The sequence below is a fragment of the Nuphar pumila genome, chromosome 12, assembly GCF_984573655.1.
Source record: "Nuphar pumila chromosome 12, dmNupPumi1.hap1.1, whole genome shotgun sequence".
NCBI lineage: Eukaryota > Viridiplantae > Streptophyta > Magnoliopsida > Nymphaeales > Nymphaeaceae > Nuphar > Nuphar pumila.
In genome coordinates this window covers 17,063,400-17,089,492 of record NC_143260.1, presented here as the reverse complement: position 1 = coordinate 17,089,492, position 26,093 = coordinate 17,063,400, and the positions used below count along the sequence as shown (strand labels likewise).

At 41.8% G+C, this 26,093-nt stretch overlaps 1 protein-coding gene across 1 annotated transcript in view; it reads right to left on the bottom strand.

The window, feature by feature from the left end:
• LOC149820153 (putative RNA-dependent RNA polymerase 3) overlaps positions 1-26,093 on the bottom strand; it is a 141,068-nt gene that overhangs the window by 94,715 nt on the left and 20,260 nt on the right. Inside the window, exon 5 of the mRNA XM_089981753.1 lies at positions 5,278-5,467. Coding sequence (XP_089837879.1) covers positions 5,278-5,467 — 190 coding nt within the window. The remainder of the gene's footprint in view (positions 1-5,277; positions 5,468-26,093) is intronic.

Here is a 26,093-nt window from a genome sequence, read left to right as displayed (position 1 = left end):
CCTCCACTGTCGCCGTTGTTGGCCATCTCCTTCCCTCTCTCTACTGCGAAGGCGCCGGCGACCCACCACCACCGCCTTCCGCTCTGGCGACCCCCAGGTACGCACCCACCTCCCCTCCTCTTTTCTTTTCTTTCCGCCTCCTCTTCTTCTCCGTGAGAAATCGATCGACAGGGAGCAGAGCCCCCTGCCGTCGCCTCTTATTGGTAGGGGGTTACCCCCCCTGCCTTTCTCAGGGTCAGCCGACAGGGGGCTGAGCCCCCTGTCGTCGGCAGGGGGACTCCCCACCTGTCTCTCTCTTTGGGTCGACTGACAGGGGGGCAGAGCCCCCTGTCGTCGACATTCGTCAGTAGGGGGTTCCGCCCCCTGTCACTTGTTGTGTCGACAGGGGGCTCCGCTCCCCCTGTCCCTCTTGTTTCGCCGGCAGAGAGCGGAGCTCCCTGTGTCGGTCCTCCTTTTCGGCAGGGGCTTCTGCCCCCTGCCTTTTGTGGATTTCTCGACAGGGGCGGAACCCCTGCCTCTTCGTGGTTCTTCCGGCAGAGGAGGGGCTCACCCCCCTCCTCTCTGTCCTCTTTGTTCCCTCTGTTCGGCAGGGGAGGGGCACGACCCCTCCCTGCTTCTGTTACGGCAGAGGAGGGGCTGAGCCCCTCCTTGCTCCCTATCATGGCAGGGGAGGGGCCGAGCCCCCTCCCTGCTTCGTGTTATGACAAGGGAGGGGCTGAGCCCCCTCCCTGCTCTTTGTGCTGGCAGGGGAGGGGGTCGAGCCCCTTCCTGATTCTTGTTACGGCAGGGGAGGGGCCCTGCTCTTTGTTTTGACAGGGGAGGGGGTTGAGCCCCTCCCTGCTCCTTGTTGCGGCAGGGGAGGGGGTCGAGCCCTCCCTGTGCCTCTTTTCTCGTTAGGCAGGGGCATCGCCCCTGCCTTCGTTGTTTTTCGGCTGGCCGAGGCAAGCCCCCCTTGCCTCGCTTTTCCCTGGCATCAGGCGAGCCTCCGTTCGTTGTTGACAGGCAGGGGCTTTGACCCTGCCTCTATTCTACTTTGTCAGGCAGGGGCGCAACCCTGGCTGCCCTCGTTTTATAAGGGCAGAGGTGCAACCCCCTGCCTCCTCGGAGTCCGCTGACAGCAAGTCAGTAGGGGCTCGCAGCCCCTTACTTCTTGCGCTTATAGCAGGTGCGCATGTGCATGATGCCCCTGCCTCTGCTTCCCTTACGTCAAGACGGCGATAGTACCCCTGAATTTCTCTTTTGGTATTAGCTTGCTAAGATCGTTACTTTTGCAGCTCGTACGACGGATCCTGCTCGCGCTCTGCGACCCGAGCCGCCAATTGCGTACATCTGCGGGCGACAGCAAGCTTGCAACTCTCAAAGGTAGGGGAAGATTGCACAGAAGACTTGGACAATTGAATTGAGTTCAATTAACTAAAAAGGACAATTAAATAAATATATATGCATATATATATATATCATATATATTTATACGAGTACGCATTTAACTCAAGGACGTGGTTTCGCGATCCTTGTCCTTTACTTTGTCATTGTGCATCGCGCAAAGGTTCTGAGTTGCACTCCTGCTTATAGTCTTTACTTTGCCGTCGCGCTTTGCGCTAGGCTCTTGCTTTTGCATATGTATTGGTATTGCCTTGCTATTGCAAATGACGTGCAGGTTCTTGCTCTTTGTGTATGCCTTAAAGGCATCCTCGTGGAGGATGCAAGGGGCATTTACCACTCTCCCTCTTGCGACAAGAGTTCAGTCGGGAGCGAGCGACACATCCTCGTCTAAGGAGAGGGATACCTCGCAAGGATCCTGGCTCTTCGTGCGTGTAGTCCTGCAGAGTCGACTTGAGGTTTCAGGGAGCTGCGCAAAAGCATCAAAGACTGCTCCAAATCGAAGCATTTGGAAGGATGTGACTGGCTGGTTCTGTTCGCCTTTTTGGCATATCTCGGGTGATCCCGAATTGGGGGTTCAAGTGAACTTCTTAGCAGGTGTTCTGTTGAGAAACCCGTATCCCGTTTATCGAGGCCGGTATCGAGTCATGCGAGACATGTAGATACCCCGATAGCGGATGTGATTCGAGATAATCACATGCATAATGTTGGCACAAGGTACTGCTGTTTCAAAAGATAAAGTAAAGTAGATAAACTTTATATCTTTGTGAAACACTCCTGTTGAGGCTTCTATTGAGGAGCTATACCCCCTTCATCCTAGAGTACTTGTAGTCGTGCACGACACGTCTAGTACTGTGATGATCGGATGAGACGGTCGTGCGACCTCGAACAACGCTAAATGCAAAATGTTGTAATCACATAAATGGCCTCACATTCGCCTTCACAGGCAAGATGCTTGAGTGGTTTAAAGACCACAGAATAGAATGGGTCGTTAGTTAAGCAACCCATAACGTACCTATTTGCTTCTATGTGTCTGTCAAGGGAGAGGGCAGAGCGGTACAAACTCTAATGGACAGGTTGTTAACAACCACCCCACGGGCATTTGATTTGGCCTACCCAGTCATTGGAGTTAGGGGAAAGGGGCTACATTAGTTAGCTCAACACTTCTACAGAAATTGGATGCATTTGTGGCACTGCCTCCTTTGGAGAATCCTCTCTCGGCTAAAAATGTCCCTTTAGAGCGAACTCAACTAGTTATTCGGGTTATTGAAAATACATAGAATAACAGACGCCCGAACTAGTCTTAGTTGTTTCTATGTTTTGCCTGCGCGTACCCGCAAGCCAGTAATTATCGAAACATAAGGTTTGTTCACACTGGTCGTTGGGTCGTGAGATTCGCTTGCACTATTGATTCGCTTGCACTACTAAATCGCTTGCTTACTCGATAGTTCAGTATGCTACTCATTGAGTTGTGCACGCCTGTCAAGGCATTACTCTAGTTGGTTAAACTACTTACGCAGTTCTTTGCGGAGTAATAAGGAGCTTCTCATACTAGTTAAATGCTTATAATAATAGCATTATGTCAGTTGCTACATATTAGCATGTGACTTGCTTTATCCCTTGGTCGAACTGTTTGGTGCTTATTGTAGCGTAGCACTTGTTGGCTTGCATCTCTTATGATTGATGTGATTGCATACAGCTCGTAATCTACGAACTGGTAGCAACTAGAATTGATGTGACCGCTTGTCTTATAAGTTGCTTACATATTGTGATATAACTGCTGGCGTATGATTGCTTATGAATGGCTTGTGATGCAATGGTTTATGCCTTACGATTAATTTAATTACTTGTTGATGGACTCGGCCATTTTATGGTAATTATATGTTTTACGAGCATTGTTACGAGTGCTTGTCTTATTCAGTTGTTTTGTTTGGCTGACGGGTAGAGTTAGTTACTCTTCGCCCATAGAATCAACTGGATTGTCATATCTGCGTGTTCTCATGTGTCGTTTACGCATGCTTTGAGGTCCTATTTGAGGATTGCAATGTTCCCCGTGGCAATAACACGATATGTAGGATTATATGCTTCTATGTGAAGTGATACGATGCATATTGCTGATATTCATGTTTGTGCCCATATTGTGGTTACTGACCCCGAGGCGGTCAATGGTTTAGAGCAGCCGATTAATGATGCATGTATCACTGAGTAGGGCGTCTGTCGAGGACCTGATCTCCAAAGGATTATCTGCGAGGGTGTGTATGATCAAGACCAGGTACCCGGCTAGAGTGGTAGATTCTCTATGAGGATGTACATTGTCCACGAACGGGTAGCTGCAAAGGCGATGAACTCCTGTGAGGAAGTGTATGGTCTTGGCGGAATTCCTTGTGAGGTTATACATTTCCCAAACCAGGTGATCCGGCATTGATCTTGTTGTTTGTATTAGTGGCTATCGACCCTGAGAACGGTCATTTGTGTTGATGCGTGTATCGTAATGATTTTCATTGGATATGGCATTTGTTGGGAACCCGCTTCCCAAAGGTTTCGTTGTGGGGGTATGTATGATCAAGATCAGGTGACCTGGCTAGAGTGAGAGATCTTTGTGAGGATGTACACTGTCCACGAACGGGTAGCCGCAAAGATAGTGAATTCCTGTAAAGAAGTGTAGGTCCAAGATCAGGTATACCCTCTAGGGCGGTAATTCCTTGTCCGGTCGTATATCTCTCGAACCGAACAATCCGACGTGGATCTTGTGTTTTTGCTTACCATAAAAAGTTTTGGTGAGCTGTGACGATCTCCTGAGATCGTTTGTGATAGCCAACTATGAATTCATAGTTTCGGCTTTCTATTTTAGCATGATTACATGCAGGACTCATATGTGAGAATCAGATCATTAGCGATTTGAGTTAGTGATTATGTTTTGGACCTTCTACGGAAGTGTGAGCTTTTCTGAGAGAGTATGACGCCTTAGTGAGTCATAACAGGTGGCAGTTGGCCGCGTAAGGTTTTGAGAGATAAGAATAGATTAAGGTTGTTCAGGACAAAGCGTTTGTTAGAAGTAGTGAGTGACAAACGATATCTTGATGGTGATTAGATGCAGAGACCTCGTTCTAGGAACGAGAACAAGCTTGTTGCATAGTAGTTCACAGCTTACGATCAAATGGATCGTATGCTGCGTTGGTCAGTTGCACTGCTTACTTGCTTTGAACTGCTTACTGTTTGCACTACTTACGCATTTGCACTGCTGACTCGCTTCCACTACTTATTCGCTTGTATTACTTACGTGTTTGCATTATTCACTTGCTTGCATTGCTTACCTGTTTAACTGTATATCTGCTTTAAACTGCGTAAACTACTGAATTAATTGTACTTAATTCAGTTTGTTATAGTCTCTCTTGTGCACCTACTAGTTTTTCGCGAAACTAACTCATTCTATGGGTACAGGTGATGATTAGGTACACTATGGGCGATGGCGCGATTGCAAAATGAGTTCAAGACTTCTTCTTCCTGCTCTTAGATCGTGTCCTGGACGCTTGGGTTTGTATCGGATTTCCCTTAGGATATCCGAATCTTGTGAATTTAGGTTCTTTTAGGTAACGTGCCCAAAGTGTTCAGTTTGCCTTATGATTTATCAAAAGAAAAATCTTCCGTTGGTTTCATAAACAAATTCTGAAGGAAAGAGATATTTCTAGTCTTTTGCCTGTTTTTTTGAAAAGGTTCGCAAGTTTGAAATTTGGGGCGTTACATAACGTCTCAACAAGTTCACGGAAATACCCCCAATAATGAGACTATGTATGCATAACAAGGACCAAATACATAAAAAACACATTATAAAAGTCATTCTTTAACACTTGTATCCACAACAACCACATAGCTTTGAAAAGGAAAGAAATCATTTACCAAAAAAATGGTAACGCCGTAAACCCACAGAAACTCCATCTACCACAAGCTTGCGAAAAACATCCATGGAGTGAGTCAAATAAACCTTAGATCTGCTAGCATTCTCTGATTCAGCAAACCTGACCAACAAAACATTGTCATCACCGAGGACTCTCTGAAGGAGATTCTTTGTGCTATGCAGATATGGACCCTGTAGACAGTGAGAAAATTAATATTCCCTGTAGGACTACCACAAAAGTTAGTCATTCAGCAAAGTTGACAAACACCATAAAGTAATATGCTACAAAATAACCTTCTATTATGTTGCAAAGAAGGCCAACAAATATGATTAAGACCTCAAACAGAACCAAAAATAGCAGCTGTCATTTTAAAATAAACAAAGATCCTTGTCCAAGCTTTTCATCCTTCTAAATTCTGATGTCACCATTTTCTTATCTTCAAACAGAGCCCAGTTAAACTTTTCTTTATCCAATCAGGCATCCAAAGCCTGATTCAACAACATTAAACAATACTATTTAATGAAACATTACCAGTATGACAGAAACTAACAAACTATCAGTGGAGATAGACAGGAATATTCATAGCTGAGATGTATTGCCCTGGATTTGTTCATCACCAAAAATATGTAATTGAATGAGTTGATTTACATTGTCATTGGTAAAGAAACATAAGAAATGCCTAAAACCATCAAGGATGAAGATGTTGAATCCATAAAATACCATGAAATGAATTTATGCAAAAGAATTGTATAAATAGGCAATGAATAATACAAATTAGATTGGACGATGATGGCTTGGGCATGAATATCAAGGTAGATCATCCCAGCAAATGTTTTCTTCTCTTCAAACAGAGCCCACCCCAGTAAAATTTTTCTTTATCCAATCAGGCATTCAAAGCCTGATTCAACAACATTAAACAATGCTATTTAATGAAACATTACCAGTATGACAGAAACTAACAACATCCTATCAGTGGACTCTTGAGATAGACAGGAATATTCGTAGATGATATGTATTGTACTGGATTTGTTCATCAACAAAAATATGTAATTGAATGAGTTGATTTAACATTGTCATCGGTAAAGAAATGTAAGAAATGCCTAAAAATATCAAGGATGAAGATATTGAATCCATAGAATACCATCAAATGAAGTTACACAAAAGAATTGTGTAAATAGGCAATGAATAATAAAAATTAGATTGGACGATGATCACTTGGCATGAATATCAAGGTAGATCATCCCAGCAAATGTTTTCTTCTCTCCTTTTTTTTTGTATGGAATAACGGATGATTGACTGTAAATCAGCACCTTTATAGAAATAAAAAAGAAGGCAACAAAACGACACCAACTAACAAAAATGGAAGGTGATATGATTAGGGATTATAGACCAAGAAGAAAAAGTTTAGACGAAGAGGATCCGAAAGAAAACAAAAATGGAAAAGGGATCAAATAAAAAAGAGAGGCACTTATAAGCCATTGATCAACATAGTCCAGATTGATCACTTGGATGCCATATGAATTTTATCTTCTTTGTAAAGGAAATAAGGTTAAGAGTCATTGTCCAAGAGGGATTTGGTCCTCCAACAGTTCTTAACAAGTGGAATAAGCACATTCCATATTGTAGTTATAATAAAACCCAGTTAGACAAGCATCAAAACATGTAGTAAGAAATTAGAAAATCATGGATGTGCCACTGACTGCGTGATGCTAACTTAAAATGGGACTTTATGTAATAACTACGAAAAAAATAGGGAGATTCGGGTCTTGGATCCCTTCACTGGATCCAAATGCAGTAGGCAGTAAGGTACGAATTATATGGGTCGGGTCAAATTCACCGTGGATCTAAATAGATCCACTTAAGGTTTTGCTAAAGTGGTGTTAGTTCGAACTCACGTCAATGGATTTACATTAAAAATTATCGGGTTGAATGGGTTCGTAATTTATTATAGACCCGGATCCACTTTGGAGTGGATCCGGTATGGTGGGTTATCGGGTTCGGACCCGGGCCCGTTCTTTTTTTTTTATTAAAAGCCGAGTATAAGAATCGTGCCTGGGGCACGATTCTTGCCTAAGTGTGTGTATAACAGAGATCAGAGGAGGGGAGGGGTTACCGTCTGGTAACCAAGTCTTCCAGGGCATCGGAGACGCGGGAAGGGGTCGCCGCTATAAAGGAGGTAGGTGGAGAGAGTTGAGCTCTCATGCACCTCTCCCTCCGTATTTCTTTTTCCCCACATCTCGCCTCTCATTCTCGTTTCTTTACAGCATCAAAGTGCAGCAAGAAACGCGATCTTGGAGGTACCTGAGATCGGTCATCGGCCTTGTTCTTCTCCATCCATCGCAGAAAAGAAAAGTAGGTTTGTTGTCACTGATTTTGTTGGGTGTAGAATGAATCGAGTTGGGGTTGGGTCGGTCCAGGGAAACCTCGATCATTGGGGCGTGTACGAGCTTTCCAAGTTGTTCTTAGCTGTAGGAAAATCCTACATCTGGGTTTTGGGGTTACCGGTAAGGGTAACGACAACCTTTGGGAAGGGAAAATGCTTTCGTGCCTGGCCCTAACCGGTAAATTCCCAAATCAAATTGATTTGGGGGTTTTCTTTTTAAACCTTAAATTCCCAAATCAAATTGATTTGGGGGTTTTCTTGATAGACCGTAAATCCCCAAATCCAATCGATTTGGGGGTTTTCTTGATAAACCCTAAATATTGAAATCGGAACAGTTTGGGGGTTGTTGTTTTCCTTATTTGATTTATTCTCTGGAAAAACATTGATGTGTTTTGATCGTATATGCTTGTGATCAGATGGTTTTATCTTTTTTCACGTTTAGATTCATTCTTTTGAGCATATGGGTTTCCTGCTCATATATGTTGTTGGTCGGATTGATTTCTATTAGTTAGATCGATTTCTTTTAACTTAGTGCATTGGTTTCCAAATAATCTTTGAAGTAGAGTGTCTTGAGTCTTTTGGCATCTGATTTCCATTCAATAAGGTCAACATAACCTAGGTTCCTTTAATTCCATTTTGTTTATAAGCACAGAATTTCGTGGGTTATTGTAGATTTTGATTTTTCTGTTAAGAACAGAATTTCTGTTTACAAACACAGAATTTCGTGGGTGATCCATACAGCTTATCTAATATTATAATGAACACGTTGAAAGAGTATATCATTTCACATTACAGCTTGCAAGGTTATATAGATTATATTTAGGATGTAGTTGTTCTAATCATGTTTGATTTCAGCTAGAGCTGTCAATTGTATATATTGCCTCTCTATGCATGAATTGTCATGTTCTTTTAAACTATATCAATGCGTTTTTTGTTTCTTTCTGACTAATTGCAATTTATATTGGACGTTTGTCTGAAAAAAAAAAGAATGTAACCCAAAGCTCATGATAGCTGATTTGTTATTTTCTTTGAAAAAAAAATATATCTAGTTGGGACACCTTGGGTTAGAACAATATAGGGGAGTATGTGATATTGTTATTGACAGAGCAGCTGGGTTCCTATGATGGGTATTCAGGTTTCGTTATGGTGAACAATGAACATAACATGTGAACAAAGGAAATTGGGACTGAATATTTGAGGTTGTGTGTATTACTAAGAATGGGTTAATGTATTGGCAATGATTAGAAGTTGTGGAAATGTTCTAATCTTATGGAATATAACTAAATTAATGATAACTAATTACTCAGTTGAGACCTACCTTGGAGAGGGTGGGTGGTACAAGACTTCGAGGACATGTGTTTGGTGTCGAGCGTGAAGCGGCTCGTGGGTCCCCGTCCTCAGAGTTAGGGACCAGGACTACCTATGTGTCCTAGGTGGTAGTTCCACATCTTCTGTAGAAGTTAGGGATGCATCCTGTCTTGAGTTGAGCCCTTGGGAGATTCTCTCAATTGTTGGTCGCTCCCTTGGGGATTCAGTCTCCGTTAGAATGTTCGGGTTAATAAATTACCTGGAATAGTATACCCCCGAACGTTCTCTTCTGAGATGGTCACTTGTGCCCGTGTGTACCCACGGGATAAGATAATTAAACATCATTTAGAAGAGTTAGGTTCACACCTAGTGGAGACACTAGAGAGATATAGGTAAGTTGTATTTCAGATGCTTCATATTATCAACTTGTAAATTAGTAGAACTCTTAAACTTGGTGAATATGAGGTAATTAAATGGTTATCTTATAGTGTACATGTTATTTCATTGACTGTGGCATACCTCACTTGCTTATCAACGTTGCATATTTGTTATTGTTAAATAACTGCTCACCTGCTCATGAACATGAATTTAGATCTTTGTTATATAGTGCTTACCTGTCTTGATATACACTGTTGAGATTAAGATGTTTTTAGTAAATAAGTTTTTCTAAACTAGAGGTTATTTGCATCTTATTCTTTAATGAGGGACCTAGGTGTAATTTTGTTCCTTGGACTATCTCTATTTAACATAGAGATTAGCCCTAATTGAGATTAAGAGGTTCTATTATTCTCCAGCCGTCTCTCTCTCTCTCTCTCTCTCTCTCTCTCTCTCTCTCTCTCTCTCTCTCTCTCTCTCTCTTTCTCTTTCTCTTTCTCTCTCTCTACCTCGGTTTCTGCGCCTTTCATCTTACCTTCAACATGGTATCAGAGTAACGTGCGACCTTGGGTGCCTAAGTTCCAGCATCATCTTCCTTCGAGCAACATCTCATCGGATAGTCGGTCCTTCTGTGTGAAGATTAGACCTGGCTACAGATCTGCAGTCAGACCTAGTCACGACTATTGACTAAAGGTCGTGACTCAGATCTGAAGCCAAATATGGGAGCAGTTTGGAAATCTATTGAAGATGGATCGTTGTGATTTGGCAAGCTGGAGCAGCAGGTGGATATCTGGGTATTGAAGTCTTGGCATTGACGATGTTGCAGTTGGTGGTGATTTAGAACCTGTCGCACGGTGTGGACCAGATCTGTCTCCATTGCAGGCGTGTTAAAGATGGTGATCAGATCTGATCTGTTGTGGTCGTAAGTTGCTGCTGTTATTATCGTTGTGGTGCTGGTGATCAGCGGTCTTTATGGTGACGTGGGTTGTTGTTCTTGTGGGTTGACGTGGTAATGTTAAGTCAGATCATATTCAGATCTGATATTCATTTTGGTGTAGTTGAAGTTGTCTACTGCAGATCTGCACCTTGGTTCTCAACTTGGTGTGCTTGCGCCTATCAAATATTGATTTGCTGGAGTGTAAGCATCTCAATAGTTTTACTCCATTAAAGCTCTAACATGGTATCGTGAAACTGATTTTATTTTGGCTGTCGTGATTTATATTGCTGAGAGTTGTTGTCGTGAGTTCCTTTATTTATGTTGATAAATACGCAGCTGTCGTGAATATCTTTATCTATGTTGATAAGTAAAAGTGTTGTGCAGAAGTCGTGAAATTGGAATTTTTTTTGGATGTCATGAGGTATATGGCTGGGAGTAGATGTTGTGAGTTAAAAGTATTTAGCAAGCAGCTGGGTGTTGTGTAGCGAAATGGGATTCAACCTCAATTTACATGTCCCCATACCTCCCAGCAAAATGGGGTGGCTGAGAGGAAACATAGACAAATCCTTAATGTTGCTCGGTGCCTTATGATTCAATCCAATATGCCTGCTACATACTGGGGCGATGCGGTTTTGACAGCGGGGTTTCTTATAAATCGCATGTCGTCCAGTTCTATAGAAGACCAGATCTCAATTCAAATTCTCCATCCAGAGGCTCCTCTCTTTCCTATCCCCCCTAAAGTTTTTGGATGCGTGTGTTTTGTGCATAAGCTGGGTCCTGATCGAGATAAACTTGCTGCGCAGTCTATTAAATGTGTTTTCCTTGGGTATCCTAAGAACCAAAAAGGATATCGTTGCTATGACCCTATATCTCATAAAGAGTATCTCAGTGCGGACGTTACCTTCTTTGAGTCTATTCCTTATTTTTCGAGTACTACTCCAAGGTTACAAGAGAGTCAAGGTGATGTTTTTCCTCTGCCAATTCCCCCTTTTCCTTTAGAGTCATTTACTCCAAAGCCTGTGACTCTATCCTCTGGGGAGTCTCGATACAGAAACCCTCCTACAGTGTATACTCACAGGTTACCCCCTACCTCCATGCCCCCATTATCTTCTTCTCCTGAGGCAAGTATCACTGAGCATACTGAAGTTTCTGCTATTGATGAAGATCTTCCTATTGCTCTGCGAAAAGGGAAAAGACAGTGCACCCTTCATCCCATTTCTCAGTTTGTTTCTGAAGTTAATCTTGGGGCTTCTATGAAGAAGTTTATCTCGGCTTTGTCTGCCTCCTTTGTTCCGCTTCATCACAGTCAGGCTCTATTCGACCCCAAATGGATGCAGGCTATGAAGGATGAGATAGATGCCCTATGTTCTAGGGGCACTTGGGATTTGGTGGCTCCTCCTACTGATGCAGATATTGTTGGCTGCAAATGGGTATATACCATTAAATATAACTCGGATGGGTCAATTGAACGATACAAAGCCCGGTTGGTTGCAAAAGGTTATACTCAGACTTATGGTGTTGACTTTTTTGAAACTTTCTCCCCAGTTGCTCGTCTTGGCACTATTCGTCTTGTTCTTTCTGTTGTTGTGCACCATGGATGGCCCTTGTTTCAGTTGGATGTCAAGAATGCCTTTTTGTATGGGGATTTGCAAGAAACGGTCTACATGCAACAACCCCCAGGCTTTGAGGTTCAGGAGGAGTGTAAGAAAGTGTGCAAGTTGAAGAAGGCTATTTATGGCCTGAAGCAGAGTCCAAGGGCATGGTTTCACAAATTATTTGAGGTCATGTCTAGGTTTGGCTTTGTCAGGCCAGCTTCAGATCACTCCTTGTTTATCAAGAAAACCAGTGTTGGAATTGTTGTTATGGTGGTATATGTCGATGACATCATATTAACAGGCAGCAGTGCCCAAGATATTTCTGCCACAAAAGATCATCTTCAGAAACACTTTGTTACTAAAGATCTTGGTCACCTTCGATGTTTTCTGGGTATCGAAGTTGCAAGAAACAAAGAGGGCTTAGTGTTGTCTCAAAGAAAGTATGTGTTGGACTTATTAAAAGAGACTGGAATGCTAGGAGCCAAGCCAGCTAATATTCCAATGGATCCCAAAACTCACATGTTCGATGAGAAGTCTGAGTATGTAGACAGTGCCAGCTTTAGATCCTTGGTGGGTAAGTTACTATATGTGACAGTTACTAGACCCGACATTTCATTAGCTGTGAGTAAAATCAGTCAGTTCATGGACAAACCTACAAAAGTTCACTGGGATGCAGCTATGATGGTTATTCGGTACTTAAAGGCATCTCCTGGTAAAGGTCTGTTGTTTAAACGAAATCCATCTTTGGACGTTGTTGCTTACACTGACGCGGATTATGCATGATCTATTGAAGATAGGAAGTCAACATCTGGATTTTGTGTGTTTGTGGGAGGAAATCTTGTTACCTGGAGGAGTAAGAAACAAACCGTTGTAGCCAGGTCGAGTGCTGAATCTGAATACCGAGCAATGGCCCAGACTGCAACTGAGATTATGTGGGTAAAATCAGTCTTAACCGAGCTTCAGGAGAAAGTATCCCTACCTATATTGATGATGTGTGACAATAGGGCTGCTACATATATTGCCAACAATCCAGTGTTTCATGAAAGGACTAAACACATTGAAGTTGACTGTCACTATGTTCGCGACTTTGTTCAGGCTGGGTATATCTGCACCGATCATGTATCTTCCGAAGATCAAGTAGCTGATGTTTTTACCAAAGCCCTGGCGAGACCAAATTTCTCAAAGTGTTGTGACAAGCTGAGCATGATTAATATCTATGCTCCAGCTTGAGGGGGAGTGTTGAGACTAAGATGTTTTTAGTAAATAAGTTTTTCTAAACTAGAGGTTATTTGCATCTTATTCTTTAATGAGGGACCTAGGTATAATTTTGTTCCTTGGACTATCTCTATTTAACATAGAGATTAGCTCTAATTGAGATTAAGAGGTTCTATTATTCTCCACCCGTCTCTCTCTCTCTCTCTCTCTCTCACTCTCTCTCTCTTCCTCTTTCTCTCTCTACCTCGGTTTCTGCGCCTTTCATCTTACCTTCAACATACACTAAAGCTCAACCATGACACTCATACCACACACTCGATTCACGATATACTTGCACTATCAGTACAGAGTTCCTGCTTAGACGTGGTAGTCTAATTCCTATTCTATTTTAACATTTTTCAGGTCCTGAGTAGTCACCACAAGCGGTTACAGGAGAGGTTTCGACATCTGTTTGATCTACTGGTTCCCTGGCCAACTTGTAACTGATATGCCATCAGTGATTCGTTCCTTGTAAACATACTTTTGTAAAAGTTCATGAACTGAAGTGAAATAAAGAATGTGTCGATTGTTGAAGATCGTTTTACCTGTATCTCTCCATTCATTTAACCATGATTTATAAAATGGTTCCGCTGTATAAAAAAAATTTTATTCCGGTGTTTCTGGGTTAAGTTTTTGGGGCGTTACACTTTAGATTACGTATTGTGGTTTGAGCATTATCCGCAAGTTTCAAATATTTTTGAGGCACTAACTTAAAATGGGACTTTAGATTAGTCCCATATCGAAGGGAGTGGTTGAGGAAGGGCCATCCGACAGTTTATGGAAGGAGGGCAGGGCACCTCCTTCCTTTTAACCACACCAGCCCTCAAGCCCCTCTACGTGATCCGGCAGCAGACTATCATGAAATTCAAATTAAGCGATAAATTGAATACGTTGTGATTTTATTGACAAAATTTTGTTTGCTGGAAATTTTACATTTTTTTGTGATAAATTCAATTTATCACCAATATTTGTGACTACGAATTTGATACGAACACATCCATATTTCATTTGGATTCAAGGGAAGAGTATCTATCAAAAGAGTTTAAAAGTTAAAACTATTTAAAGAGAGAGAATTTTACATCATAGATCTTACCCAAACACTCTGCAAATGCTCTAGCCGAAAGAAAACATATACATATTATGGAAATCACAAAGACCTTTCTTATCTCAAACCAAGTACCGAACAACTTTTAGGCTGAATCCGCTCTATCTACAGTTTATCTCATAAGTAGAATGCCATATACTAAAATACAAATATGTCTTCTATTAAAAAACATTATAAAATAGCCTCTGCTTGGTTAAGATTTAGAATATTTGGTTGTAAGTGCTTTATTTTAACTGAAAAATAATGATAAACTTTTTCCAAAAGTCATACCTTATGTTTTTTTTGGATGTGCTGAAAACCAAAAATGATTTATATGCTATGATCCTAAAAATCATTGACTTTATGTTTCTCAAAATGTTTCATTTATTGAAAAAAAATTATTCCGATGTGTCTAAGAAGGTCTATGAATATTCTTTTCTCTTGGATTTGTTACCTAAAGAGCGCAATGTTGAATGTGATACTATTGAAAATGATATGAATATTGCTAGTGAGGAACCTCAAATAAATGTCCAGAACAAGGTTGTTTGTATCATAACTTTGGGAGAAACCGATAGGATCTCTATCAGGTATATCTTATGATGCATCCCTGTATCGAGTCGTATCGTACGATATACCTTCGGCGCGCTTTAAGAAAACCAAAAGCTATTTTTTTACTTTCTGAGTTTTAAATACCACTTGAGGGTTGACTCTCTCATTTGTGTAGAGGCCATTAGAGAGAAACCCACACACCCTAGGAGTCGTGAGAGCGATTTGGGGGCCGATCCATGCGTAAGGGAGAGGGGTTGTGCAATTTTTTTCAAGAGTACATTTCTACCCTTTTTTCACTCAAGTGGGTTAAAGTAAAAAATCTCTATTCTATGTGTGTGTAAACTTGTTGTCGAATATTTGTATGCCTATATTTTTACTTAGTGGATAATTGGTTATGTTTTATTTTAGATCTTTCAATGTCGTCTTCACGTTTATCTTATAGAGATGATCCTGCATGAAAATACCACAGAAGCATAGATGATGTACATTGAGATGTCTATTTTGTGGTGCTATTACTAGAGGTGGACTGCATAGATTTAAGCAACATATTGCAAGTCTTCATCAAAATGTACGTCAATGTGATTATCCATCTATTTTTGCCACTTTGAGAACCAATGATTGGGACCCATAGCATTAGAAAAATTCATGAGAACTTTAGGTTCCCATCCACAATTTTTGTGAATGAGAGTTGAGGCTCCGAAAAATCACCCTCAATGTATTTGATGAGGCCTTTGGACAAGATATGGTCCCCCATAATTGAAGCCCAAGTACAGTAGTTGGAACCATTAAACTTGATGTGCATGACGGACACAAATTCCTTTTCCATAATGAGCAATAGAGAGCTGATGAAGAAGGATGGTCACTTAAAGTGATGGCACGTTCTCCAAGATGAGGCACGGACACCATGATGGTCCATCACTAAGATCAAGAGCCTATTGGCTCTGATACCATGTAATGAAATACAAGAGTGTGCACAATATAAAGACCACTAAGGGTTACACACAAGAGAGCACACAAACACAAGCCACTTAAGGCAATACGAGAGAGCCACTAAGGGCTGATATAAGATCACAATAGGAAACACAGTCACAGCCCACTAAAGAGGAAAGAAACACAAGTAAAAATAAATATTTGTATTGACATGAATGTTTAAGAGAAGCATATTCAAAAGATGGAACAAATACCCATATATATACACATTCAAATGGGAAAGAGGGAGAGATAGACTATGAGTTAGGGATGCCTAATGGCTAGCTCTTAACAGCTAGTTCAAATATAATATATATTATATTATATAATATACAATATATGTATATTACATAATATACCAGTGTTGTGAAAAGCGTTGAGGCGTAGCGAGGCGCTCCACCAAAATCTGAGGCGAGATGTAAGTCTCGAGGCGCAAAGCGTAAGGCTCAATTTTTTTTTAAACTTTAAAAAACTATGAGATTAAGATGTAAAAGTAACATTAATGTAACAACTTGATCTATGTAAGTATCTAAGAAATCATATAGCAGAGGCAAGGAAATGTAAGTATAATCGATTTAAGAGAAGAAAAAAAAGGGGGGGGCTTGCACGCTCCCTGCAAAAATAGCAGAGGTAGGGAATGCCCCTGACTAACAGGAAGAGGCAGAGGCAGGGGGTCACCCTGCCAGACAAGAAATGGGTAAGGGCAAGGAATATCGCTGCAAGACTGCCGAGACCCAGGCAGTAGGGGCAAGGCTCTGCCAACCTGATCCAAGGAGAGGCAAGGGTCTGCCCCAGCATGGCATGCGCGATGCAGAAAAAAAAGAAGAGGGGGGTGGGGGGGAGGCGGAGCCTCCTGCCGACAAGACAAACGACAGGCAGAGGCGGAGCCCCCACCCCCCTGCCGGCAAAACAAGAGGGACAGAGGGAGCGGAGTCCCCTGTCGACAGAGCAAAAAGGACAGGGGGAGAAGAGCCCCCCTGTCGACAAGGCAAATGGCAGGGGGGTGGAGCCCCTTGTCGACAAAGCAAGGAGGACAGGAGGGAGCAGAGCCCCCCTGTCGACAAGGCAAATGGCAGGGGGGTGGAGCCTCTGTCGGCAAAGCAAGAAGGACAGGGGGTGCAGAGCCCCCTGCCTAACAACAAGGTGAGCGACAAGGGGCGGAGCCCCCTATCGAAAAAGAAAGCGACAGGGGGCGAAGCCCCCTGCCGAGAAAGAAGGGGGGGGCGGGGGGAGCCCCCTTCCCTACCGAACAGAAGGTGACAGGGGGTGAAGCCCCCTGCCAAAAAAGAAAGCGACATGGGGCTCCGCCCCCCTGTCGGTCGACCCAAAGAAAGAGGCAGGGGGGGGAGGCGACGACAGGGGTTACGTCTTAAAAGGGGAGGCCTTCACGTTCACCTGTGCAGGAAAGAGAAATGAGCCAAAGGGGAGAAAGGGGTGCAGGGAAAAGACGTCAGAGAGATGTGTCTTTCATTCTATTAAACATATATACAATATACAAATCTAGGGTACGAAAGTACCCTCCAATGACATCTTAATTTACATTGTATAGTTGGATCTTGACCCAATCCAGAACATGGATCGGGTCCTGTACATATATAAGTTGGGTCCAAAACTGACGACTTCTTTTCAGCCTCCCTTATGTTGTGCATGGTCCTGGACCATGAACAACTTGCCTTTCAGAAACCAAAATCTGTCTTTTGTCAGCCCTTTGGTAAAAATGTCAACAACTTGTTTTTCAGTTCGCACAAACATGAGCTCAGTCTCTTTTTCTTCAACTTTCTTTCTAACAAAATGTTAATCTATCTCAATATGCTTTGCTCGACTATGATGAATGGGATTGAAAGACATATTGATGGCACTTTGATTGTCACACAGTAGCAGTGACCAAGCAATCGGTTCTCCCATTTCTGTTAAGAGATGTCTTATCCATGTAGCCTCAGCAATGGTAGCAGTCATTGATCTGTATTCAGCCTCAGTGCTCGACCTAGCAACCGCATTTTGTTTTCTATTGCTCCAAGACACCATGTTCGAGCCAATTAAGCTGCAATAATCAGATATTGATCGTCGTTCATCGGGATCGCCCGCCCAATCAGCATCAGCATAAATAATGATCTCATGACCGCCGCCTGGATCTAATTCACTTTTCTTGTATACTAGTCAATCGCCAACTGTACCCTTCAGATAACGAAGTATTCGTTTGACTGCCTCCATATGCGATGTATGGGGTTCATGCATAAACTGAGACACTTGATTAACCGAATATACTATATCAGGTCTAGTGAAGGTCAGGTATTGCAGCATCTCAACTATGCTACGATACTTAGTAGGATCTCCATATATATCCCCTTCTTTAGAACTCAGTTTCTGATGGATGACACTTGGAGTTGCTGGCGGCTTACAATCTTTCATACCTGCCCTGCTGAGAATGTCCAAGGTGTATTTATGTTGAGTAAGTGTGAGTGTATCACATCTTTTATCAACTTCCACTCCAAGGAAATATCGCAGCTCCCCTAAGTCTTTCATTTTGAATCTCTGATTTAACAACTTCTTTACTTCCTCAATGTGACCTTTGCAGTTCCCTGTGATGATGATATCATCTACATATATCAATAGAAGAGTAGTGACATCTCGTTCATTGTAAATGAATAACGAATGATCCAGAAAAGACCGAGAGAAGTCGTGCCTTTGTATCTCCAGCGAAAAACTCTCGAACCAAGAACGAGAAGCTTGTTTCAACCCATAGAGTGCCCTTTTTAGCTTGCATACATACTGCTTGGCGTCTCGTTCTGCATACCCAGTGGGTTGTTCCATATAGACTTCCGCTTTTAAATCTCCATGTAAAAATGCATTTTTTACATCTAACTGGCTCAATGTCCATCCATGTTCAATGGCTAGACTCAACACAATACGAATCGTTCCCATCTTAACAACAGGGCTGAAGGTTTCATCGAAGTCTTGTCCTCGTTCTTGAGTAAATCCCTTGGCTACAAGTTCAGCTTTATACCTTTCAATGCTCTCATCTTGTTTTTACTTTATCTTGTATACCCATTTTGACCCAACAACATTTCTATCTACTGGTCTAGGCACAATCTCCCATGTCCCACATTCATGTAAGGCTTCCATTTCTTCATTCATCGCCTCGACCCACCTTCTAGAACTTGCTGCTTGATAGAACATGAGAGGCTCATCCTCTTTATTTATGGACGTCAAGAATAGCTGAAAATCCAATGAAAATTTTTTATAGCTTATCCATCTCTCAAGTGGATGTCGAGTCCGTGAGGATCTTCTGATATCCAGTGTCTGTAGAGCAGGATCAGAAGTACATGTATTTGTACAAGGAATGGATGAGGGCTCTTTCTCACGGCAGATGTATACAACACCCTTATACCTTATTGGCTCCAGGTTTTGTATGGTTGTCTGTTCTGTTTGAGCTACATTTGTTGATTCTTCATATATCTCCTTCTCACTACAGTCTGTTGGGCAGTCTTCCTTAGCATTGGAGAAGAGTTTTGAATTTAACCATGGATAGTATACCTCGACATGAAGACTTGAATTAGTTGGTTGATTATCAAAACTCATTTCGTCAAAAACTACATTTCTCGATATTTTGACGTGTTTGCTCAATGGATCATAGCACCTATATCCTTTGTAGTCTTCAGCGTATCCCACAAACCTACACTTTAAGGCTGTCTTGAAACTTATGTCTCAATGAGCTGTCAACGTGAACATAACAAATAGACCCAAACACACGTAGTTCATGATAATCGGGTTGAACACCAACAACTACGCCTTCATCCCAAAACAATTGGGGTCGGCGATATGAACCAACAAAGAAATTCATTTTGGGTCTTCCACATGAATCCTTTTCCTCCAATCATTTCTATCCAATGCCATGTCCTCGGTGAGGTTCAAAGCATTCATGATCGGGTTGAACACCAAATAGAGAAAAATAAGGTGACTTATTTTCTAAGATGGTCATGGGTAGTCGATTTATCACATAAACCGTGGAGTGAAAAGCTTTAGTCCATAGAGCTACAGAAAGATTGCTCCCGTGCATCATGCTCATTGCACTCTCAATAATATGTCGACGTTTCCTCTCAGCAATCCCATTTTGTTGAGGTATATGTGGGCAAGACACTCTTCTCTTTATCCCATTATGTTGAAGAAAATTAACAAAGTCACTAGAGGAGAATTCACCTCCTCCATCACATTGGAAATTGAGGATGTTAGTTGAGAAGTGGTTTTGAACAAAGGAATGAAATTTTTGAAACAATCCACAAACTTCTGATTTGTGCTTCATGAAAAATATTCAAGTATAGCATGAGTAACTATCAACAAAAATAAGGTAATATTTGCTGCCAGAAAGAGAAACAATTGGAGCAGGACCCCAGACATCAGAACATATGACCTCAAAGGGCCTTGAAGCTCTCTTATTAATGGAATTGAATGGCAAGACATGACTCTTACATAAATGGCAACTAGAACATTTTATATCAATGTCTTCTGGACTTAGGAATGAGATTATTTGAGACAAGCTTTTCAATAAAATGACGACCACAATGACCCAAACGACTATGCTAAAGTCTTGGCTTATTACATTCAGAAATTGCAAACACAAACTCATAAGGAGCAAAAAATTGGTGTTGGTGAGGCTTCAAGGATGAACAGGTATAATGAACGGAGGAAGGATCTTCTTGAAAGACGTACATGTTGCCCCGTCTTTTTCCCTCAGCGAATGTCTTCCTTGTGTGAAGATCCTTAACAGAAACAGAAGAGGTGGTAAATTCAACTGAGGCATTAACATCATCAGCAATTTTTGAGACAGAAACAATGTTCTTCTGAATATTAGGAGCATGAATAACATTTAAAAGATTAAGAGAGGACTTGGACAAGGGTATAACAGCATTTCCAATATGTGAGATCGAGTGATGTGAGTCATCTCCTGTGACTATGCTATTCTTACCAACATAAGGAGTGAGATTCAACAGTTTACCCGCATCACCCGTGACATGAGTCGTTGCTCCGGAGTCGACGTACCAAGTGCCTTTATCAGTTTGTTTCATGTTCAACCCTGTCAAGGCTGCCAACAACAACTCTTTTACTTCTCCATCCTTCCTAGCCTCTGCTTGTGGAGCTTTTCCCTTATTTTGAGGATTGAACCAACAATTTGCTTTAACATGTCCTTTCTTATTACATAAAAAGCAGGTGAGAATGGGCCTTTGTCCCTGTATATTAGGCGTAGGAAGTATACCACGACCCCCAAAATTATTTCTTCCTTGTCCTCCCTTTCCTTGAAAGAAATTTCCTCGACCTTTACCATAAGTCATCCCTGTGGCCAGGACATCTTGGGTTCCCGAATACCCATGAGTGTTCTCAGAAGATCCTTTCAGATTCATTTCAAACTGTAACAGCTTTGCACGAAGGTCTTCAAACGTTGGAAGCTCTGAGAGACACAATAAAGTCGTCGTCAGAACATGATAGTCTGGCCCCAGTCCACTCAGGGTTTGTTGCACCTTATCTTTATCACTGACTAGGCATCCCACTATGGCCAGCTGATCCGTGATGCATTTCATTTTGTTCAGGTATTCCATAATAGACATTGAATCTTTCTTCAACATTTGAAATTCTCGCTTGAGGAACATGATTCTCGCCTCAGAGATATGTGAATATGTCGGAACGAGCTTGTCCCACAACTCTTTGGTTGAACAGTCATCGGGAATGGCTACGAGGACCTCCTATGAGAGCGTGGAAGTAATGTATGCCACTAATGTTAAAAATAAAATTGTATCCAAATACCCGATAAGGGTATTTTTGTCTTTTATCATATAGTACAGTCTACTAGGGACTGAAATGTAATTTAACATTATAATAAATAAACTGCCATATAGTGTAATAACCACAAATTTTTAGGCATTTATTTTAATATTTTATAATATAAAAATTTTAAGCGATGTGATTTGGGCCTGGGATCCAAGTCGCGGATCCGGGACCCATAAAACGGTCTTTATATATATATTTATCTCGTAAAACATATATGTACTTATATAAGTGCAAAAATTTTAATTAGGTGAATTATTCAAGAGATAGCTACGTATATAATGTATATATGGGCTTGGGATCAACATTTCGGATCCAATACCCAGATAGGATCCATATGGATATAGGTAAAATACCCTATATATTCGTATACATGATTAAATATATATAAAAATATATATTATATGAGTATTTTTAGGGGATCCACGATTGGATCCATTTGGATCCAATCCGTGGATCTATACCAAGTGGGAGGCAAGGGTCCAAAGTTGTGGTCGCGTTTGGATCCCGAGCCGCAGGTCGCGGACCCGGCCCTCTCGTTAACACAAAAAAAAAAAGCTCTTAGACCTGAGTCGGACCCGAGTCGGACCCGACCCGAATCCGTAACCCGATAGGGTTTTTAAAACCCGATATTGGGCTGCGGCTTTTTAAAGAAGGGGAAAAGCAAGAATCGTGCCTAGGGCACGATTCCTGCTATTACCAAAAGGGGAGAAGAAGGGGGTCGGTTACAGCAGACGTAACCGAACCCCGCGCCTCTCGGCAAGAGGGGGGTTTCGGCGATAAAAGGGAAGTGGAAGAGGGAGTCTCTCTCTCTCTCTCTCTCTCTCTCTCTCTCTCTCTCTCTCTCTCTCTCTCTCTCTCTCTCTCTCTCTCTCTCTCTCTCTCGTGTGGGCGTGCAACGGAGAGGTGAAGGTCGCCGGAAGGCTGCAGCCACCAGCAGCCACCGCAGGCTACGGCAGGTACGCCTGTCACAACAACAGCGAGGGACGACTTCAGCCGACCCTTCTCTCGCAACGATTGAACCTGCTAATCGTCGGAGATTCGCCAAAGAGGTACGGGTTTCCCTCTTGATTTCGAGTGAGAAAGAGGGTGCAGATTTGCTTTCCATGGAATATTTTAGGGAAATCATTAGAGAGAGGCAGATTTGGGGGTTTGAGGCGCCGGAAACACCAAATCGACAGATTTGTGAGATTCGATGCTATGGGATTTATTGGTACCTTTTTGGGTGGGTTTGAGTTCTCTAGTGTCGGTTTTATATAAGGAGGCTATTGAAATCAGTTTTGGGGCTGATATGCTTGTTTAGTAAAAGTTTTCTCCAGGACCGATAGTCCAGTAATCTGATTTTTCAGTTTTCTGTGGTATCGAGTTGCATATGGTTGAGATTGTGTGGTTGTTTAAGCACTGTTATAGCATAAGTGGTGCTATTACTGAGTTTTGTGACTATGTGCAACACTTGGTTGAGGCGTCTTTAGTTCATGTATGCTTCTTGATATCGGCTGGTTATACCTTTACTACAAAAAGGTTTTCTGTTGTGTGCACAATTTGTTATATGATTTCTATTATGTTGGGAAGCCTTTCATGATGTGTGATTGGGGAACCCTTCCTGATTTTGGTTTGCTGGGGTGGAGGATTTTGATATGTCTATTGTTTGCTCATGAGTATTGGTAACTTGTCCTCAGCATAGTGATTTGCTATCATGAGTGCTTTAGTCCATCGTACATAAAATACCTTGATAAGTTCAGAGAAAATATACCTCAGTTGAATAGTAACTAAAATTTCATGACACCAATATGCATTTGAGACTTAGAAAAAAAAATAATAACACTCAAGAAGATAATGTGCATTAACCCAATAACCAGTCTATTTTGTGCATGTTGCTTGCCATCTTCTGGCCACATATCAGCATGTCATGTTTGAATTAGTCCTGGTGTGCCCAGACAAAAGATGATGCAGCAGGATCTGTTGTAATGTTCACTAGATACTGGAGAACAAAGCAGACTTTGGCACTCTTTCTTCATGAGTCAATGGCAAATCCACTTAACTATCCATTTGAGATGCACAACAGATACATCATGTAACGCCTCTTCTAGCAAGACCAGACCAGAAGACCTTAAAAGAATTTTCTTGGAAATAATTTCTCATGGGTTTGCTTATCCTATTAACAGATTCTCTTTTGACAAACTGTTGGAGTTTGTCTCTAATGACTACCAGTAGTTGTCTCTGACACATGCAACTTTCCAAATACCTAATGATGCTTTGATTGAAGTGGTTTTCATGAGGAGTTTCAGTGCTTCACTCATTTCTGGAAATTTCAGGGAATATTACTAGAAATATAAAGGTGTTCATGTATATTTACCAATGGCTTGCTATGCCCATATATCATATTCACAAAGGAAGAACCTCACTCATAGGTATTATCAACTACAAGCCAAGCACCAACTCTTCTACAGGTATTTGAGATTCTTTGCACGACATGTTATTAAGGAGTTGGTTTGGGTGCATGAATAAAATGTTACACGTAAAAATCATTTCTCCATCTCTAGCAGAGTTCACCAGTCTGATTTGAACCCCCAACCGAGTCGGGGCTGAACTCTAGCCAACAGGGTTGGCTAGGCTTGGTAAGAAAAACAAATTTATTACGTGTATACTTTAACACTTAGTGATATTTTGATTCTAGAGCTAGATCTTTAAATTTGCAAGTTAAATTTTCCAGATTTAGTTATATGCATGTATGGAAATTTTAATACATGTTATGAATGAGATTGTTCATATGCTTTGATTTGATCTGACATGCCTAAGTATTATGCTATCGAAAGATTTGTTTAAGTGCATGTACATACATGAAATCGATGTGTGTAGCATGTACAATACTGCTTGAATGTCCACATGTACTTATGAATCATAGATGAATGCATGTGTATGAAATGATTTCATGAACATGAATAGTGAACTCATGCACATGCATAAATATATTATTGTTTCATGCACATCTTTAAATTTGTCATACATATGCATTGAAAAGGCGGGTAGATAATAATGCATAGAGGCAAGTAATTGATGATTTTTGCTTATGAATGCATCGATGGTCAATTAGATCATTAGGGGCTAGGTGAGCCTCGAGAGCAGGTTGTTCTCTGTTTTAGTTGTTTTGATGCATTGCAACAAATCAAATGTGATATTATTGTTTTACCGCACTGTCCTATGTTGTCACGGGCTGTGGTCCCGTGAAAAGCTTAGCATGCTGATGTGCAAGCTGATGTTATTAATTCTGCATGATAATTTGCATATGTAAAAGAGACGAATTAATGACCAGATAAAAAAAAGTAAAGAACAGTGTAATTCATATTCTCCTTGATGTCCCTGCACTCTCCCCCACCCTATGCATTTCCTTGGCAGGGGCCTTCAGACCCTGCACCTTTCCTTTAAAAAGGCCGGCAGGAGCCGAAGGCTCCTGCCCCTCCTTCCTTTAAAACCCAGCAAGGGCCTCGAAGGCCCTTGCCCCTCCTTTTGAAGACTCCGCAGGGGCCAAAGGCCCCTGCCCCTCTTACTGTTATCACGGCAGGGGCCGATGGCCCCTGCCCTCCTTTAGATATCCGGCAGGGGCCGATGGCCCCTACACCCATCTCCTTTAACGGCATGGGTCATTGGACCCTACCCCGTTCTCTTTCGTAACGGTAGGGGCCGATGACCCCTCCATTGAGTTGCGGAGAAACCGAGTTTTCTCCCTACCTATATTCATTTTATGCATGCTAAACTACGTACTTTTGCAGTGTTACGCAACGGAGCCCGTTCGCGCCCCGCGAACTAAACCAACGATCACTTACGCTCTTAGACGACCTCCTTCTCGCAATACCCCAAGGTAGGAAAAGTTGCACAAGGACTTAAATAATTAAATCAAGCTTAAATAATTAAAGATCGAAAGGACTTAAAGATATATTTATATACATATACGTATATAAGTACACTTTTAAATCATGGACGCGGTTTCGCGATCCTTGTCCTTTGCTTTCACATTTACTATTTCTGTTGCCGTCGCGCTTTGCGCCCAGGCTTTTGTTTTAGCAATTACTACTTACTGTCTTTTAATTCAAGAACGCGGTTTCGTGATCATTGTCCTTTGCTTTCGCATTTCCTGTTTCAGTTTGCCGTCGCGCTTTGCGCCCAGGCTTTTACTTTCGTATTTACTGCTTACTGTCTTTTAATTCAAGGACGCGGGTTCGCGATCCTTGTCCTTTGCTTTCGCATTTCCTGTTTCCGTTTGTCAGCGCGCTTCACGCCCAGGCTCTTGCTTTTCGCATTATTGTCTCTCGTTTTTGCCTTGCCATAGACTCAGCGTATTCGGGAGGAATACCTATTCCACTTTTTACCCGATATGTTTCGGAAAAACCCTTGATCTGGGGCAAGATTAAGTTGTTGGGTGATGGGTTCATTTGTGAAGCCCATTTACCAAAACCAGTGTCGTGACTTGCATAGCACCTAGACACTGCGTCATCAGTTGTCAGATTCGAGAAAATCACATGCCATAAGTTGGCAAGTTGTGTGTCGT